This window comes from Centruroides sculpturatus, unplaced genomic scaffold (assembly GCF_000671375.1).
Source record: "Centruroides sculpturatus isolate CEXI.00-Female unplaced genomic scaffold, Cexi_2.0 scaffold316, whole genome shotgun sequence".
NCBI classification, from domain to species: Eukaryota; Metazoa; Arthropoda; class Arachnida; order Scorpiones; family Buthidae; genus Centruroides; species Centruroides sculpturatus.
In genome coordinates this window covers 56,793-77,051 of record NW_019384641.1, presented here as the reverse complement: position 1 = coordinate 77,051, position 20,259 = coordinate 56,793, and the positions used below count along the sequence as shown (strand labels likewise).

Here is a 20,259-nt window from a genome sequence, read left to right as displayed (position 1 = left end):
TGGTGTCTATAAAATCACATAGAAATAAGTAAGGTTGTACAGTACTTCTCCCTTGTTCAACCTCTAAATTCGAGTTCAACACCTTGTTCACCTTGTTCAACACCTAAATAAGGCCGAGTTTTTCGTAAGAAATCTTCCTGGGAGGCCCCTTCCTTTTGTAGACCGCCCTTTTGTTGTGTTGCCGTAACCTATCAAACAGATTTACAAAGCAAATTCGAATTTTTGAATTGTTTTCTTCCCTTTGGTTGGTGTGGAAGATATTCAAATATTTCAAGGTCAGGAAATAAACTTTACTAGTCATCATACAACAATTAAATTATGAGTTAAAGCATCACATAGTTAACTTTCTGGGTTAAAACTTCTGCATTTGGAGTAGTTTTTACCCATTAATGACGTTTCCGATAAAATTTATCATAATTTTCAATCCACCTTATGAAAAATCCATGTTTATATCTGTAAATATGAAAATAAGGCCAGGCGGATCTGATGATTTCGGATGATGAATCTAAGTTCCATCTCATACACAATGAACAAATAGTTTATTCTCATTCACAACCACTGAACAATGCAGGTTCGCACCTCTCTAACGAGTTGGCCACATGGAATTTTTCATGTTTTATTGGCATGCCGCATGTGTAGCACGTAATTAGAATTCGGTTTACTAAAGAAAATTACTTTATCGATAGATAACACTAGTTTACAGCCATTTTGCGACCGTGGGAAACAGGTGTTTTCTATTAATTCCCATGCGCTGAACACGAAAATAAAGTTAAATTTCCCTGGCATGTAAGGTTTTCGAATTGTGATCTTATGGAATTTAAAAATACTTGATGCAGAGACTTAATATTAAAGTACAGATATGTGGAGACTTAAAAGTTATAGGACTATTACTGGGTCTTTAAATCAGAACATTACTAGAGGATGCACAGTTTGCTCAGAAATTAAACGGCGTTGAACTAAATGCATGGACGTCTTTTAAAAGAGTTGTAACACAGTTTTTGAGCAACAGAGAAAACAGAAAAGTAGAAAAATTACTTGAAGACTACAATAAAATAGATTGTATAATGCTCCTTAAACTATACTTGTTACATTCGCATTTAAATTCTTTCCCCGAATATTTGGGCGCCGTCAGTAATGAGCATGGGGAGAGGTTTCACAAAGATATCTCAACAATGGAACAACGATGTCGAGGCACGTGATATCCTGGAATGATGGGAAATTATTGCTAATTCCTTATGAGAAAAATGGTATTGTTAATAATCAAGTCTAAAACAATAGGAGTTATGTTGATCTTCGTTTATTCTTTTACATGGCGTTGAGTAAGGAAAAACAAATTGAAGTTATTTAGGTGATGAGAATTCTCGAGTTTAACACGTTTCTCATTAATTCATACACAGACATACGGATGCAACGTGCTAAATCGCAGATCCTCATCACCAAAATAACTTAATTTATTTCTCATTATTCTGGTAAAGTATTGGCTTTACCAGTAAAAGAATAAAGATCAACATAACTCCTATGGTTACAAACTTGTAAGATACCTTATATTAATTATTTAGTTATTTCAGCTTAGTTAAAGCTTAAATTATCGTAGCCAGTTTTTTGTTTTAGTTACGGTTTGGATTGATGATTTAAGGCAACAGTACACAAGGGCCACCTGCTAAGTGGAAGGTGTGGTCTTTTATGGAAAACTGGTCTCTATTAAGGCGTTCGGCACAAGAAGAAAATCGGAAAGATGCCACAAGGCAAATTCGTTGGCGAAGCGCGAACCCACGACCAACTAAAACTGTTTATTAATTTTATCCACGTGGACACTGATGGGCTCCAGAGGCATTCTGTCCAGGATCAATCACCAGTGCATGAAACCACTGAACACTGGTAATTGGTCGCGGGTTTGCCTCTCACCCACAAACTGAAAAAATTAAATAATAATAAAATATACTTTAATTTGTTACGAGTTTGTAGTAACAATAAAAAAAAACGTCTACAAAATTACTTTTTCTCGTATAAAGGCTTGACGTTTGTAGTAGAAGTTATTCGTGTTATATAACGGAATTACTGTATCGTAACTATAGTTACTCTACTGTAAAAATGGTATTGTTACTACAAGAGCTACTGTTACTACAATCTTTGCTACGACATAAGTAGAATAAAAATAAATCATTTTTTCAAACATATCCCGGATTTTCCTACTCATTTTGATACACAATTCTCCTGAATAAATACAGGAAATTTAATGTTTCTTTCTACAAAACTGAAATAACAAACTCAGTTTTATATTCGAATATGAATTTAATTTATTTTAAAGTATTGTTGCGTTAATACTTGTTATTATTATACAGTACTTTTACGTCAGTGATTATCTATTACATTCTTATTTATTCGCTTTTTATGTTCGTGGTGGCTATATTGTTACATTAATTATTACATTGTTACGTCACTCGATTATGCTGTAACGGCACTAATTATTATATTGTATAATGTTCATCATTACACTACTGCCTACTAGTAATTGGTGATGGGTTCGTACCTGACCAAGGGCTGGCTGACTACGTGCATTGTCTGAGATTATTTCACCAATTTATCCCTTAAATAGATGTTCGTTTTTCATGCAAAATCCTCCAGGAGGCAGATCTCTTGAGTGTGACGGTACCTTATCCAATAGATTTAACCCATTAGGCCGCTGTTACATTAATTTTTATATTGTTACTTGTTAAGATAAGCTATTATGAAGGCAAATATACGTAAATTCTATAGATACTTCGCATCGCTTGCTAAAAAATTGAATAATTAAATAATTTCTGGATTAAAATCGTCTGTTTCTTTACAATATTATTCGTAAATGCTTAAATAATCATTATTTTAATAAAATTGATCATAATTTTAACTCCAAACACAAAAAAATGAAGCTTAAACCGATCTTCTACAGGCAATGCTAGACGTAGCGAACACCATTATCGACCGTCTAGAATTGCCAGATGGAGGCGCTCGATCGTCCGCCATTCACGTTTTCGGCTGAATACGACGGTCTCAACCGCTCTATTTTCTTATTTTATACTGCTGAGCGCTGGTTGGCCTCACTAACAGATTGGCAGGTTTTCTTCGTGTGTCCAACACATAAATAAGGGAGAAAATCCTTTCAGGGGATATTTTCCGAATACTGTCCGAGTTTTCCGGGTTTTTTCAAGTGTCTAACGCATAAATAGGGAACAGTTTTCCATAAAAGAATTTTCGGGAAAAATCCTCCACTTAGTATGTCGTCCAAGTGTTGCGTTGTCTTATTTCATCACAGAACGTCTATGAAAAATTCCTAGAGAGTTGCTTCTTTGGATTCGATAACCGCCTTGCCAAAACTGTCGCCCTAAGTTTTAGGTTATAAAGTTCAACTTTCGGTAAGACCATATGTTGTAAAGAAACACAGCACTTAATATTATTTCCCTAAAAAACGAGGAAATAAACTAAATTCTTATGTTGGTTCATACGACATTTATTAAATAATGTAAGCCAAATAATATTTTAACATATGAAACGTTCTTTATTTTGTTCTTTCAGTTTTATCTTGAATCACCTGAGTAAATAGCAAACAATCCAAACTTATGAATTCCAGTTAGAAATTAAATCGATAGGAAAATATTTTTAGTGCTTTACCTAAAAAATAATTTTTTAGTTTAAATATGAAGAAAAATACGAAATTTTATTCGCCCATTTATAATACATGTTGTATCATATAAAGATATACGTGAAGTGTAACTTTGGTTGAATGCACCTCGAAGGAAGACGAAGGAATTAGAATTGGGAAAGGTTCAAGTATCTGGGATTTGTACTGCAGAATGATGTTATTAGTAGGATGGGAATGGAGTGGATAAGTGATAAAGTGGACTGTTGTGTGACCAAAGATTACCACTAAGATCAAAGGGCAAGTTTTACTGTAAAACTGGGCCTGCAATGATGTATGAAGTAGAGTGCTTGGCCTTGAAAAAAGAGCAAGAACAGAAATCGAATGCGGACAAAATGAGGATGTTGAAATGATGAGCGGGGTAACAAAGAAGAGTGCCTTTGTCAAGCGATGATGCTTATGTGTCACTAATTTTAAAATTAGATTGAGAGAAGGGAAACTTTAATGATTTGGACATGTTTAAAGAAGACCGGATAGATTGAATGTTTGTAGAAGACCGGAAGATCGGATACGAATCATAGTGCGAATATTGAGATATGTTCTCGAAATTTGCTTCTAGATGTATAGGGAACATTCTAGAACATTTATTTGGTGGTATTTAAGGGACGCTTAACTTTTCTACATTCTGATCATACTGTACTTTTTAGATCACTCTCCCAGATCATCTGAACAGAATCTTAGTTACGCCACCGCACCTGTATATCTTTATAGTATCTCTTTCCCTTGGCCTTTTCTTAGCTAATTGAGGTTTGCTCTTCTTCGGATCCTTCTTCTTAATTCTTTTCTGCTTTGGAGATCTACATTTACCCTGCACTCTTTCAAATCCTTCTTCAACCCTCAATTTCATCACTCTTCTACTAACTCTATGATCTTAAGATCATAGTAGAGTTACTAGTATTGTTCACTTTCACAGAATTTTATTTTTAAATGCTGAACTTTTTGCTCTCGGGTACAGAAATAGATTAACCAGGAACCCTTTACTTCATCCTAATTTTTTCAGACGATCTTTTCTTATTTAGCGATATTACCATGTTTTATAACGCAGGCTTCTTCATCACTTTGAACATTCGTGAATATATTGTGTTAAGATTGTTTGAAAGATCTAAGATAACGCAAATTAACACGGTATTACGTAATATTAACATTAATAATGATTTGGGATAGTTTGATGGGATTTGACAGTGCGGCATGCTGGCGATCTGTCAAATGGAAAATACCTTCTGAGAGGATTTTCTACAAGAAACTAGCACTTATTTATGTGTTGGACCCATGAAGAAAACCTGCCACTCTGTTGGCGAAGCGCGAACCAGCGACCAGCCAGTGCTCAGCAGCATATAGTAAGAAAGTATGTCATATGGTGGATATCAACGATAGGTCCGTAGATGCCCATACAGGAAGGCATATTCTCTGTACAAATAAACCTCTAAATTTACTTTTCGCATGAAGGGAAAGTTGTAAATGATTAATTACCTTTCGATTCACGAGTGAATGATAAATGTATTCTGCGTGTAACGCGTTTGAACGAGGATCTGACAGCGTGAACGTGAGTATGAGCCTGACAAATCAGAGCAAGAGAACAGGCTAGAAAAAATTCAGACTTACATAGAGTATTTCCAAAACTGTTTGACGGGAAAAGAACGTTAATTTAATGCCCGATAGGAATGAATCACGATTGTATTGTATTATTTTGATTATAACATTGTGTTAAATAGACGCGACAAGAAATGTTCCCATAATTATAAGGAATCCGTATCCGTATTCGAACACGTTATTCCTGTCCTTCAATCTTATTACTACAGACTTACTACAATGTGATAGAACGGACAAGACTGTATATCCCACTTAGCGTTATTACACTACACTAACACTCCATACAAAGTTTGTAAGATATTCACGAATGCAGGTGTTAGGCTCTATATTGTTTTTATTCAGAAATTTTTACAGCAGTCAAAATTTAAACTTTTGATTAATTTTAATACGATTTTTTAATTGATTTTTTTCTCTTTTTTTCAATACAGTTTCATTTTTCAAAATTCATTCTTATTTCCGTTTGCGTTTTTCTTCCTCGTTATCTTTACTTATTTCGCCACTTTCATCATCTTCACTTTCATCATCTTCACTTTCATCATCTTCACTTTCATCATCTTCACTTCCACTGTCTTCATTATCTTCTGCACTTTCATTTTCACTATTATCGACTTCTTCTTCTTGGTCTTCTTCATTATTATCATCGTTACCTATGTCTTCGGCCTGTGCATTTATAACTTCGGCAACTACAAAGGCAAAAAGCAAGAAAAATAACAACTGTAGCTTCATTTTTACAGCTCGAAGATTGTTTCTCACCAGACTTGGCAATAAAACTGCAGTATCGAAGGTATTTATTCGATTCTTCTTAGGATGATTAACCAATAAAATTCGTTGATTTACTTGTTTAAAACCAATGAGATGCCAAGTGCTGTTACTTTTCCTCAATCTTTTTCCTTCTTTATTCAGCTGCTATTACTTTTTCCTTGTTTAATTTCTGTTGCATGAAATAGAAAAAAAAACACTCCAACTTAAAAAAATTAAAATATAATAAAGTAATATCGTAACAATGTAGTAATGACGCAACTATACAAAAATCAGTGACGCAATAATGTAAGAAAGTTGTAATAATGTGATAAACAGCAGCAAAACGAAGTGTAACCTAACAATTTATTAATTAATGTCGTAATTGAATTACGATCGTAACAGCACGGATATGGATGATTATAGTTGTTGGGCGTATTTATACAATAATTGGTAACATAAGGATATTGTTCGTAGTGAAGCAACAATATTAAAATGAATGTAACAGCAGCGTGATGGATTAAATCTATTGGGTAAGGTATCGTAACACTCAAGAGATCTGCCTCCTAGAGGATTTTGTATGAAAAGCGACATCTATTTAAGGGATAAATTGGTGAAATAATCTCAGACAATGCACGTAATCAGCCCTTGGTCAGTTACGAACCCATCACCAATTACTGGTGGGCAGTAGTGTAATGATGAATAACATAACAATATAATAATTAAGGACGTTACAGAGTAATCGAGTGACGAAAAAATGTAATAATTAGTGACGTTATAGCATAGCTGTCAGTGACATAACAATATTTTAAAATAAATTAAATTAATATTCGAATGTAAAAGTGAGTTTGTTATTTCAGTTTTGTAGGAAGAAACATTAAATTTCCTGTATTTATTCAGGAGAATTGTGTATTAAAATGCGTAGGAAAATCCGGGATATGTTTGAAAAAATGATTTATTTTTTATTCTACTTATTTCGTATTAAATATTGTAATAACAGCAGCTCTTATAGTAACAACACGACTTTTACAGTAGAGTAACTACAGTAATGATACAGTAATTCCGTTATATAAAACTTATAACTTTTATTACTATAAACGTCCAGTCTTTATACAAGCAAAAGTAATTTGTAGACGCATTATTTATTGTTACCGCAAACTTTCGTAACAAAATTAAAGTATATTTTATTATCATTTAATTTCTTCCAGTTTTATATGGAAAATACCTGCATTATTTAGAGTACAAACCATTCGTGCTCATTCTCTTTACTCTTCGTGACAACTTAGATTCGTTCTCGCGTGTTACTATTGTCATATGCATCACATGATAGCGTAACCTTGTAACTGAAAGCCTACCCACATCAAATACATATTTAACAATAAATGTTCCGTTATCACAATTTTATTTGTTATAAAATTGATGAAAGTAAGTACAGATTGGCAGTGTTTATTATTTTTAACACATAAATAGTGGTAAGTTTTGTGTATAAAGTTTTCCCTTATACATCAGACTGGTCAAGTAAAGTTTCCTGGATTTTGTTGTCGTATGTAGCACCAAAATAGGGGTCATTTTCGTATAGCAAGTCTTTCTCTAACTATCAGACCGGTCACATGAAATTTTCTGGGTTTTCTTATCGTACAGCTAAATAGGGGCCATTTTCGTACAGTGTTCTCCCGCGACATCGCATCCCGCCTGTTTCAATGTCCCTAATTCAGCGAATGGCTCTATTCATTGTTGGAAATATTCCCAGAATATCATTCGATACAAAATCATTTGTATATGGACCTAATTACGTGTTTATGAATTTGTAGTTTGTATACAGTGTACACGTGTACATTTATAAGGTAAATTGCGTGATAACCAAGTCGAGCCTCCAATAACAGCCACCGTTTTAAGAAACTTTTCTTAAAAAATGCGTACAGAATAACGGCCTAAACCTCGCTAATGTTAAAAAACCTATTTGTAATGACATAAACCCTGTTTTAATGTCATATTTGAAGCACTCCCAAATTTACAAAATTACATTACAGATTTTATTTAACAAAGAAAATACTATGTATTAAGTCCTAGGGTCAGAGTTCACTTCCTAGAACGACTGTGGGTGGAACTCTCACCACCTGACTTCGGTTTGCCTGTTTGTAGAGAGAGTCGCCATTTGTATTTTACTTTGACTCGATTCTTGGTCCCCTGAGTACCTACAAGTCTGGTTATTTTTATGCGCGCATGATTTGGGCACCTAATACTCTGTGCCAAATTGCAACTCCTGACATGTACTCCTTCATATCTCTAAGCTGGTAACACAGCAGGTAATACGATTTTATAAACAAGACATAGTCTTGTTGACAATTAATATTTTAAGGTAATATTGTTATTGTATAACAACTTTTGCTAGACATCTATTAAAATAAATTTCAATTTTTTAAATTTATAAACAAACTGTTCAAACTTTTCTAGAAAAACTAAAATTTATTGTTTTGTATTAAATATGTTTTATTAATTAATAAAAATTGAAGATTTGTTTTAGTTTTTCACATTATTTAGTTTTGTTTTATTTATTGTTTTATATTTTTTGTGTGCTCTATTTCTTGTGAGAGAGGGGAGGGGACCTGGTAAGAAGAAAATGTCTAAGGCCCCAAAGTGGATTAATCCGGCCCTATTTCTCACCGTTGTTCAGAGGTTTGACAGTGCTATACTTAAATTGATTCAGGTATGAAACACAGTAAGAAATGAGGGGTTGTAAAGCGAACAATTGTAAAGTGAGGTTTATACAGTGTCTCACGTTATATCCGTTGTAATAATTGTAAACACTAGTGTTATGCTAATTATTTATTACTTTTATTTTATATTTAATTCATCAATTTCCACTTGAATGAAATTTTCAGTTTCTTTATTTATGACAATCTTCTTTACTTTATTTTCTTCCATGTCTACGTTTATTTTCTTTATATGAACCATGACCTTTACCTTTTCTCTGTTTTTTACCCTTTCTCCTTCCTTTGCATCCTCGATTCTTAGATTTATCCTCATCACTCTCACTAGAGTTTTCATCGTCATCTTTATCTCCGTCACCAGAGCTTTCGTCATTTCCCTCAGGCGAGAGTGTACTAGTGGTTTCCCCTGTTGTTTCTTCTGCAGTGGTGTCTTCATAGCCAGGTGTTTGATACATGTCCACTTCTGTAGTTGTTTCGGCATCTCTTATTTCATCAGTGGGTGTAACAGTGGTTTCCTCTATCACTCCTTCTGTGTAACTGTTTTCTGTTACCGTATTACGTGGAGTAGTGTTCTCTTCATTTCCGGTAAGAGGAGGAGCAGCATCAGTTGTTACATCATCGTAATTAGTATCATAATAAGGGTTAACTGTAGTTACTTCATTCATATTTTCGTCATAATATGGGGTGGAAGTTCTATAAATTGTATCAGTATTTTCTTCCCTATATACAGGTTCTGTAGTAGTAATGTATTCATTGGTTTCCTCGTAAACAGTGGTGATATAAGTTGTTTCTGTAGATTCACCTGTAGGCCCTTCTGTAGTATGTATAGGATTTGAATTCGTTGAAAAAATATGCAATGTAATGCAAAATATTATCAAAACTCTCCCCATTTTACTTATGAAAAAGGAAAGAGAGATCGTGTTTTTGGTGTCTGTCACAATCCCTAGTTTTATATCATCCCTAAATCATTAAGTAACCAATGGGACAATAGAAAGATGTCATTTTTCATACCATCCATTAAGAGATTAAAACAATTGTACAAGGAAATAGTTTCCTTCCTTTATTTTCTCAGCTGTACATTCATTAATTCCTTCGAGTTAACTTTAAATTATGTTCGTTTGTACGACAAATTTTTGTACAAATAATTGAATTTTTGCTATTATTTTAAAACTAATTTGCATACTTTAAATCGAAGTTTAAGTCGTCTCAGTTCTGATTTCCTTTTTAGATGAATGCGTTTGGTTGTCTGTTCGTTTAGCTGCTCATACAATAAACCATACTCTTCCTTATAATTCAAAGACATGCTTGTATTTTTTTCCCAATAGAAAGATAGACATACAGACTAACCTCTTAAATTCAAGAGGATTTTCTATAGGAAAGTAGCCACTATTCATTTGTTGCACACGTGAAGAAAAGTAGGGAAACTTCACTTGTCCAGTCATACGTGAACCCGCTATCAAGTATCACAATAATGGCTTCATCCATGGGCTAATAAAGTAAAGAAGGAGGATTCATATTGGTGGTTCATAATGGGGCCTCAGAGAAATAAAAAAACAAGAGAAGGGGTCAAGAACAGAAAGCAGCAAGTCCTAAAGTGGTAAAATGGCAGCATAGTTTCAATGTCCGCTAGTTCAGTGAATGGCTCTGTTCATTATTGGAAATATTCCCAGAATTTCAGTCGATACAGTCATTTGTATAATGACCTAATTACGTGTTTATGAATTTGTAGTTTGTGTACACATGTACATTTATAAGGTAAACTGCGTGATAATTCAATCAAAATAAGACATTATTGCAGGCATTTTTATGAAAATAATTAATTAAATTAAAATAAACGAGTTAATTTTCGTTGCGCGTGATATCAATTAACAGTTACCGGATAGATACGTCACAGTAATTGTTACAATGCATTATGAAATTAACGTTTCCTCGAATTCAGTACGTTCTAATGGCGTTTAACACGCACATTTTTATCACACAACTTTCTACTAAAGCTATATTTTCCATTGTTTAAATGCAGTATATATGATAAGTTGTTTAATATACAGGATGGGCCAAAAGTCAGTTAACCGAAATATGGGGGAGATTAAGATTCGCGCTACATTGGAAATGAAAAATAACCCGAAATTGTTTTAAACTAATGTAAAATATATATATATAACTTTTGGGCCACCCTGTAGATATTTAAATAATTAAGAAAAGGAGCAAACAATAAATGGATATAATAGATTTAATTGTTTACTTATTTTTTCAGCTTTTCTGTCACAGAAAAGAATCGAGGGAAATCTTCGACTTGAGATCGCAAATACACAATACAAAACAATACATTATTCGCTTAAATACGCTTATTCGGCTTAAATACATTATTTTTTAAACGCGTATATATACAGAATAACTAAACATTGACACTATTAACTAGGGCCTCGTGTTACGAGTGCCTCATAAGTTTACACGTTTCATTATTTGGTACCGGAGAAGGGCTTGTTACATATTACATCTTAGGCTACATCGAATCTAAATCCAGTCCTAGTCACTGTATGAAATAGACTAAACAATAGGTAGATTAGATTGGATTATTTGTATAAGGCACGTGGACGTGGACGATCTGTCGAGTTGGGAGGCATTTTATATGGAAATCTGGTCCCTATTTAGGTGTTACAAACGTGAAAAAACCGGAAGACCTCCACGTTGACCAGGAACGAACCCACGACCAACTATCAGCAATCAGTGGTGGGTACAATAATAAGTAGACCTAACGAATGATGGAGCGTGTTATTATAGGACAGTGTAATTTTTCAATGGTCTTTATACTTATTAAAAAGGTTGATTAATTAACAGATAGAGCAATTTGATAATTTACTGCGTGTCGTACAAATGAAAACAATATGAGGAAGACCTTAAACTAATTTAACTTTGCGTAGGAGAATAAAATATCCTGTATTTATTCGAACGTTCTGTACAAATAAGTACAATCAAATACGAAGGTAAAGGAAAATTTTCGCTTAAATTCCGTTCACAGTAAAAAAATTCTGTAACACGTGTATAATAAAATATACCCATTGCATTCTAGTTTAAACTCTTTCCAATTTTAACTTAAAAAGTAAGTAATGCTTTCTAATTTATTACATTTCTTATTAAGTAGAATTATATATTTCATACAAATTTTATAAAACGAAATACTCTGAATGTATACATAATATGCCTAATTAAAATAATTGATTGAATATGTGATTCTGGCTGTGGCACCCATAAATTAGAGCCTGTAACCTAGTCTACTGATCAGCCAAGGATTGCGAACGATGCAGTTGACGCTGCTGGCAAATGATTATTCTCTACACACAGAACATATTTATAAAGTGATTGTTATTTATAATTCGAATAATAATACAATAATTTATAAGAAAACAATTACATTAAAATTATTATGAGCTCTGCTACTATTGTACCTTTTCTAATGAAATAACAGAAGTGTTTTCAGTTGAAATCAATTGGATTTATTGACATTTACTACAGCAATGACACAATTTAACTGTACTTATTATCACAATTAATGACCATTTTAATGATAATTAACATTATTATTATGATAAATACGATTTATAACTGGTAATGTGGATTTTAACCATCGAATTCACTTCTCATATTCATATTCGTAGCCATCATAATCTTCATAATAGCTATCATCATGTTCATCTTTATTGTATACATCGTAGTTTCCATCATAGTAATAAATGCGATCATCAGATTCGCAATTGTCACATTGAGTAGCTTCCTGTGTTGTTATTTCAGTAGCAGTAGCCATCTCGGTTGTTTCAGTAACAAAAGTAGTTTCATTAGTAGTTGTTGTGTCATAATCGTCCATTGAAAAAGTTGAAGCAGGCTGACTTTTTGAAGGTTCAGTTGCATTGTCACTAATGACACAATTCGGATCAGGCTGATTTGTAGACGTGCCAATTGTATTGTTGTTAATAGAAGTTGAATTGGGTTTACTTATTGAGACTCCAGGAATGTTTTCGAGACGATTAACTGATATTGCAATAGTATTATTATCATTTATCTCGTTAAAATATTCTATAATAGTTTCATTGTCACCTTCTAAATTTTCGCCTTCAGAAATAACTTCCAACACATTAGAAGTGACGAAAATTAATATAATTTCCCACATTTTTTGACAATGAATTCAAATCTAAATATGCTAACTGACACTAATTTATCGATTTATATAAGGTAATCATTACGAAATTTACTCTTCCAGGACCAATTGATTAGTAGAAATAGCTGTTCACATTTTAATATAAAGAGCTTTTAGAAATATTAACTGGAAATAGCTCATGTTATATTTATACAGAAATATTTTTAAAATCCTGCACGAAAAGTCTTAGTAGAAACAGCGCCAAACTTCGCCTAGCGGCTAAATTTTAGATAATGATATTTTTCCAGAAATCGAAACTATGTTAGCCATACTTTGTTGAGATTTGACCAATAGTTCTTTGTACAGAGAACTCTGGATACTTACCCATTAATTATGATCATCCTTTAAAGAAGCATTCAAAGGACACGTCAGTGAGACAGTCCTTTCTAGAGGACAGTCAGAACTTAAAGGACAGTCAGAGAGTTCTAGGGATTTTTTACAATTTAAATGATTGCATTACCATTTACATTAATACAGGTTTATTAACACAGGTAAAGTTTCTTTATTAGCAAATTTATACAATAACATCGTTTCTATTGTATACTATTTAAGAAGAATTTGAACGACTCTTCTATGAACTCATCAATTTGAAGAACAATATGAAGAATTGTGGACTTTTGTAGAATGGTTTGACACGAAATTTCTCTTTAACTTCTCTTTTATTTTAGCTTTTGTACAGCAAATTTACTAAGTATTGTTATTTTTCAGATTCAAAATAAGTTTCAAGATATCCATCCTTCAGTTTGTAGAATGAAGTATGAAGTGGAGCAGAAAGTCCATATTATGTAAGTAATTATTAGATTATTTTATGGAGTAAAATATAATTTATATCTTCACCACTAGTGAGAATTTTTTGGTCTTTATACATATTTATTCATAATTATCAATATTGATAAGGAAAATATGCGACACAAGCTGGTAAGGGGCTGGTGGAATGAATCAGTTTGAAATAATATGGCATATGCGATTTGTAGAGACTTTCTATGGGTTTAAAGAGACATTACTTTTTCATAAAATAGTTAATCCTGAAGGTTTATATATTAGATTGGATTGATGCTATTAAATTTTAGTGGTTAATGGTCGACGGGGTGAGGAGATAATGGGCGATCGTGTGTCGTATCTCCAGTAGGATCGGATTAATGACGATTATTACTCGTTATTAGCATTTACAATTTTTTATAAAATCCGCCCCTACCCTCGAAATTAAGCTTTTCCCATTTTATAATAGTTAAAAATATAAAATGTTTTTTTTTAATAAAGTATGATAACAGATGGCACCACTAAAATTTTAAATGTTGCTGGGAAAGTTGAGCAACTCGTTGTTAATCTTAGAAAATAGACTATTGTTTAATTATAATTAAATTTTATGCAGGAATTAGCAAAATAAACTTGATTAACATTAATTAATGATTTTTCAGTACTACGATAGTGATTCGCCTGTCCAAGTTGATAAAACCATCGAACAATAGTAGTTTGTCGTGGGTTCGTATCTCTTCACAAGGTGGCCACCTGGAGTTTACGGGTTTTATTCACGTTTATAATTCTTAAATAAGGGTTAGTTTCCCATAAAAAAACCTCCCGGGTGTCATTCCTCATTGGAAGATCTCCCATGTGTCGCGTTGTCGTATACGAATAAAACCAAATCGACAGTAATTTATTATTGTAAATTTAGTTTTCATTACTTAATTACTTACTGTATTTTACGACACGATGAAAAAACACGTTGTGAAAAAATGGTTGAAAAAATTGTCTTGCATTTTGTATGTGATGCTGCGATTTTCCATAGGCTAATGAGGCCCTTAAGGCCCTTAAGGCATGTAACCTCTTTCTAACTACTATTTATCTGTTAGACAAATGAAAGAACCAGGCCAACAGAACACGACGCATACACCAGAGATTACTAAAGGTATGCTCGAGTAAGAAAAGGTGGCCCATGCATGTACAGTACAACACCCTGAAACACTTGCCGCATCTCATGCCATTCTTATTAGACATTTTAAAGTAAAAATCGAAATATTTCGGGAGAAAATTTTCGATCGGATGGGAAGCGTTTTGAATAAAACAAATCCTGAAACATCGAAATGTATGAATACATTTTATAATTTTAGTTATACTTAAAATTAAAGTATGTTCTCGTAAACATACTTCCCACATCGGTTGAAATACAGACTGTATTTCAATCGATGTTCACAACCGTAACAAAAAACATCTGTGAAAATGGAGGAATGGACACAACGAATGAACTCGAATTTTTCTAATTAATTACGATTCATACAGAATATTAATGTATATACGAATGTAATACATAAACTATAGCGGGGAATAAGAGATTTAAAGTAGGGTATTTATTAATTTTCATTTTGCTTCAACAATTCTATTGGAAAGTTAACAATGAAAAGATCCAATTCCTCTGAAGGAAACCGATCAATTCTTATTGAAAACCTCCGCTGCTAATTGTGATATTTTGCTTATCAAAGTTAAAATGTACTTAAATCTAGAAAGATCGTAGTCTGAACTTACATAATCGCAACAAATGAAGCAAAACTCGAGAAACACTCGCAATAAAATATCGCACGAGTCAACAATAGATCCTTTCTCAACAACAAAAGAATTTTATTCTTGCGTACCGACTCAATTTAATGTTAAAAATTTAGATTTTGCGGCAAATTTCGTGATTTCCGCGCCTCTCTATTTCTAAAGAGAATGATTTTGACGGATCATTGCACGAGTTTGTCTCTAGCCTTTTACTCGTCCTCACAGACACCAGCTGCTATAATTAATTCAGAGAGTTAGGATATGCTCGAAAACTATCGGGCTGGCCATAAATTATATCCGCATTTTTCTTGGAATTTTTACTTCCCCTCCCTTTCTCGTCCCAGTCTGTCCAACTTTCCGTAGCTCCCTCCCCTCTTCGAATGTCCAACAAAACCTTTATCACTTTATGAATGATACATACCCTAAGTAGAAACGAAATATACAATAGTTTTTGAAGTAGATATTTATTTTTGTAAATTATCATAAACCAAAGCCATACGCGTAATGTTATTAAAGTGCCAACTTTGACCCTTAATATCTCAAAGAGCGGTAAACCGATTTGGAAAAAATTTAAGATGTTTAGTTTCTATGATGAGTACTATAAACATCTTCAAATTTGAATAAATTGGCTGGATTGTTTTGGATTTATTCAATCGGCATTTTGTCACCTAGATTTAAAAGCAGAGATAAGAGAGACACCGAACTACCAAACAATGTAGGAGTGTGCATATTTTTAATAGCTTTTTTTTCTGACCGCTTGCTAATGGGCATTTTGGTGATTTTGTTTAAAAATGTTGAGTAAATATAAAATAATAGCACATTTTATAAACTTTAATGTAGACTATCACCTGACTATAATTTGCGCCTACTTTTAATCTATCCACTAGCAGATGAGCCCGGTGTTGCTGGGCAAAAAATTACAACAACAAACATTAAGATTATTAGATTATTTCGTACTTTTAACCCTTCTATTATACAGTATTATAATATCTGCAAATTGATTTTTCTTATGTTATTATTCAAATTTAAATAGTCTATTTATTTTTGTGACAACTTTTACTGTTCTTCCAATCTTCTTTTCTTTCAATTGTCATCATCTTCAGCACTTTCTTCCTCTTCATCTCCACTTCTGTTTCCGCTTTCAATATTACCATTCTCGCCGTCTTGACTGTTGTTACTACTGTTTGAATAATCTTCATCACTTCCACTTTTAGTATCTCCACTTTCCCCAATTTCATCGCCATAGAATTCTCCATGTTCATTACTATGTTCACAGTCTGCTCCATCTCCTCCAGTACCACCACTATAATCTTCTTCTCCTCCTTCACTACCATCATAATCTTCCCTTCCTTTTCCACTTTCATCATAGTTACCTCCTCCACTTCCATTACTATCATAATATCCTCCTCCTCCACTACCGTCATAATCTTCTTCACCTTCACTACCATCATAATCTTCCCTTCCTTTTCCACTTTCATCATAGTTACCTCCTCCACTTCCATTACTATCATAATATCCTCCTCCTCCACTACCGTCATAATCTTCTTCACCTTCACTACCATCATAATCTTCGCTTCCTCCTCCAATTCCACCATAGAAATTTTCTCTATTACCACTATAATCGCCTCTACCTTCAACACTACTATAGTAGTCTTTTTCGCCTCCTATATTACCATCATCATGGAAACCACTATCTCCCTTTCCACTATTAAATCCGCAATTACATCTTCTATGTTTGAACTGTGACTTTTTATGACGAGCATTTAAAACTTTTATCAAGAGGAGAAAGAAAATGAGTAAGATTAGCAACCGTTTCTCCATTTTGAAACTACTTTACATCAATTTGGCAAGAAAATGTTACATTTTTACTTATTTATTCAACTCACATGCAACGATTAACCAATCAAAAACATTCTCTTTCATTTGTTTTCTATATTTATTCAGTTGTTTTTTATACAATACGCTATTGATTATATAACTAAGCCAACTTCTTTTCAAGGAATTTGAATTACTACCAAAAATAATTTTAAAATAATGTCAAATGTATATGAAATTAGCAGGTAACGTGGCCTAAAAGTCAGTTAAAAATGCTTTGTGTCTTTCAGATACGTTGTGAATATGAATTCTAAACTGTGCTTAAAATAACGTGGTTGGTTTAGTTTGGTGGGATACGGCAATACAATACACAGGCGTTCTGCCAAGAAGGTGCATCCTGGAATGCATTTCTATGGGAAGTTGGCTCCTATTTAGGTGTTAAAGAATTAAAACAAGGTCCACCAGTGGACAAGCGGTTCCCTGAGTGCTGGGAGTTCGGTCGTAGGTTCGTGCCTCGCCAGGACGGGCTGTCACAGAGATCCAAAAAGGAAAACGTAATTTTTAAATCTAAAACTAAGTCAGAGATGGGAAATATGCAACTTTCAAGCTGCGTGTTTCCTTCTATGTCCTGATAAAGTATACGATATATGATGAAAGATGAGAGGAATAAATGTTTTTATTGAAAAAGACCTCTCATACAATTTTTATATATACAATTTTTCAGTATTTACGGTTAATGCAACCTTACCAAACATTTAATACAATAAATAACTACAGTAGTCTTGTGAGATTATTCTGAAATGAGATATAGTCTTTTAGTATTGAAGAGCCTATATATTGTATGAACTTTATTGCCCTCTTTCATAGCTCTCCCCGTCGTTACATCCCTTCGACGAATAGAATCTATATTAATTAAATCTGTCCCCACTAGGGAGTCGACAGATAACATCTCCCTATCTCCCCACCTCGTTGACCTTTAACCATCAAAATGTAAAAGCATCGAGGACCCCTTTATACAGAAACCTCAGTACAAAATTTCAGAAATTTTTGACAGAAGGCACAAGTGTTAGTGAATCTAATAAAGGAAAGAATACATTAAATGCTAGGCCAAAGCTTATACATCTTGTGTCAAATGCTCCCTTAAATTACACTTTAGGTATTTCAGGAAGTCTCTTCATTTCTTTCATAATGACAATCATAATGATAATCATAACACACACATGAATCTGATTCCCATACAGACAAAGTATTTTAATTAATGTCTCTACTGGACGAATATAAAGTTTCATAATTAACATGTAATCAATTACCCCTTGGCTCAATTCGTTTAACTGTTATCCGATTTCTTGTAATTTTGTCACATGAACAGTCATTTCTTGCTCTTCGTATTTGTTTGCAAAGAACATTACAAAACAATACAAGAGAATTGATTATTGGTTTATTATAATATCGTATAATAGTAATTTTACCAAAAGCATTAATAAAAAATAAATGTGGGCTAGAAACGTTATAAGGTTAAATAACGTTTCTAGCCCACAACAATAATTTAGATCGAATTAGTTAACCTGGACAAGTATATCCCCTACAAGGTATTTTTAGATTGAATTAGTTAGCCTAATAAATAGGGTTGTAATAAGCCCTCCAGTTTATTACAACCCTATTTATTAGGCTAACTAATTCAATCTAAAAATACCTTGTAGGGGATATACTTGTCCAAAAACGAGTGTGTCGTCTCTATTTTAGCAGTTATATTGCAATTAATATCGAAAATAGCACACATGATTGTATAAAATAGAGGACAGCAATATAATGAAAAAAAAAAAAAAAATAGATTTAGGGTGAATTCTACGAAATATAGTTCGGGAATACAATCATGAGAAGAGGAAAGTAACTTTCTCAGTTTGAATCAGGTCAAATAATTGAACTGTACAAATTGGAACTTTTAATCAGAAAAATTTCTAGAAAACTGATAGTGCTGTTGAAAATTACATCAATTATAATGGAGAATATGGAACAAAAAGTCATCTGGTAGACTCCACACTAAGTTCCTGTCAAAAATAGTAATTCTCAAGAAAATTAGCAATTCTATAATGCGTTTGAGATAAACTGCGTTCATATAGCTATATATGTGTGAAAATCAACAGTGTACAAAGTTATGAAATCACCTATAAAATATGAAAATAAAACAAACTCTTAGTTCTAAATAGGAACCATAAGGAAAACCAACAGGCTAAATATCATATGACGTAAATTGATAAATGAAACTTCTTGCCATATGAAACGACGATATCCAGAAATCCATCAATTGCCGTTAATGTTCATTTACTAAAACTACACACTTTATTATATACTGTAACAATACATTCACACATGCAATCCTTCGTACAGTACATTTGTTATTTGCGATAGAGTTTTGCCTGTTTGCTAGTAATATTTTTCGTTCAGTCTTGCATACTAATTTTATTATTCTTTTTTTTATTTTATTCTTAATGTTTAATACTGTTTTTAATTGTTTTAATTACAGGTCCCAATCTGGAACACAAATACAACATTGTGACGTTGATTCTTGCAAAAATACCTTATCCAACTCCTCATCAAGATTAGTCATTATCTAACAAATTTTTACCTAATTATGTAGCATATACTGTATATAAGCAAATTATTGTTGATACATTTAAGATAAAATTACACAGGAATGCCACAGAATTAAGTAATGACGCCAAAAAACAGCATTTAGAACACTGAACATCGGATAAAGAAGATACATTCTATAAAACGCCATTAACTATTGGCAATAATGTAGAACAAATTAAATACACCCAAAGCACTTAGACGGATGTGTACAGATTGAAAACACTATATATAATAATAAAGCTAAGCACACTGAATAGATTTCTAGGCAAAGATAATTGCCTAGATTGAAAACATTATTACACTTTATAAAACTACATTACAAAAAATATCCAGCAACTTTCCCGGCAAGATTTACAACCACGTGTGTG

At 32.9% G+C, this 20,259-nt stretch overlaps 2 protein-coding genes and 1 long non-coding RNA gene across 3 annotated transcripts in view; 2 read left to right on the top strand and 1 right to left on the bottom strand.

The window, feature by feature from the left end:
* The window catches only part of LOC111626020 (alkaline phosphatase, tissue-nonspecific isozyme-like), a 26,562-nt gene extending 14,434 nt beyond the window's left edge, over positions 1 to 12,128 (top strand). The window contains exon 9 of the mRNA XM_023369296.1: positions 10,970 to 12,128. The gene's annotated coding sequence lies outside the window, so the exon portion shown is untranslated. The remainder of the gene's footprint in view (positions 1 to 10,969) is intronic.
* LOC111625995 (acidic leucine-rich nuclear phosphoprotein 32-related protein 2-like) lies at positions 5,017 to 15,494 on the bottom strand. Its single transcript, XM_023369265.1, has 2 exons — positions 15,428 to 15,494; positions 5,017 to 6,197 (listed from the first exon to the last, which is right to left on the bottom strand). The coding sequence occupies exon 2, from the start codon at positions 5,990 to 5,992 to the stop codon at positions 5,717 to 5,719; it is 276 nt and encodes a 91-aa protein (XP_023225033.1). The 5' UTR covers positions 5,993 to 6,197; positions 15,428 to 15,494; the 3' UTR covers positions 5,017 to 5,716.
* On the top strand, positions 13,355 to 20,259 carry LOC111625998. Its single transcript, XR_002756820.1, has 3 exons — positions 13,355 to 13,534; positions 13,616 to 13,692; positions 19,782 to 20,259. It is a non-coding gene; the product is annotated as an uncharacterized LOC111625998 (long non-coding RNA).

What these genes read in the sequence shown, in the direction of transcription:
- LOC111625995 (XM_023369265.1), bottom strand. Translation starts at nt 5,992, where the DNA reads ATGAAGCTACAGTTGTTATTTTTCTTGCTTTTTGCCTTTGTAGTTGCC.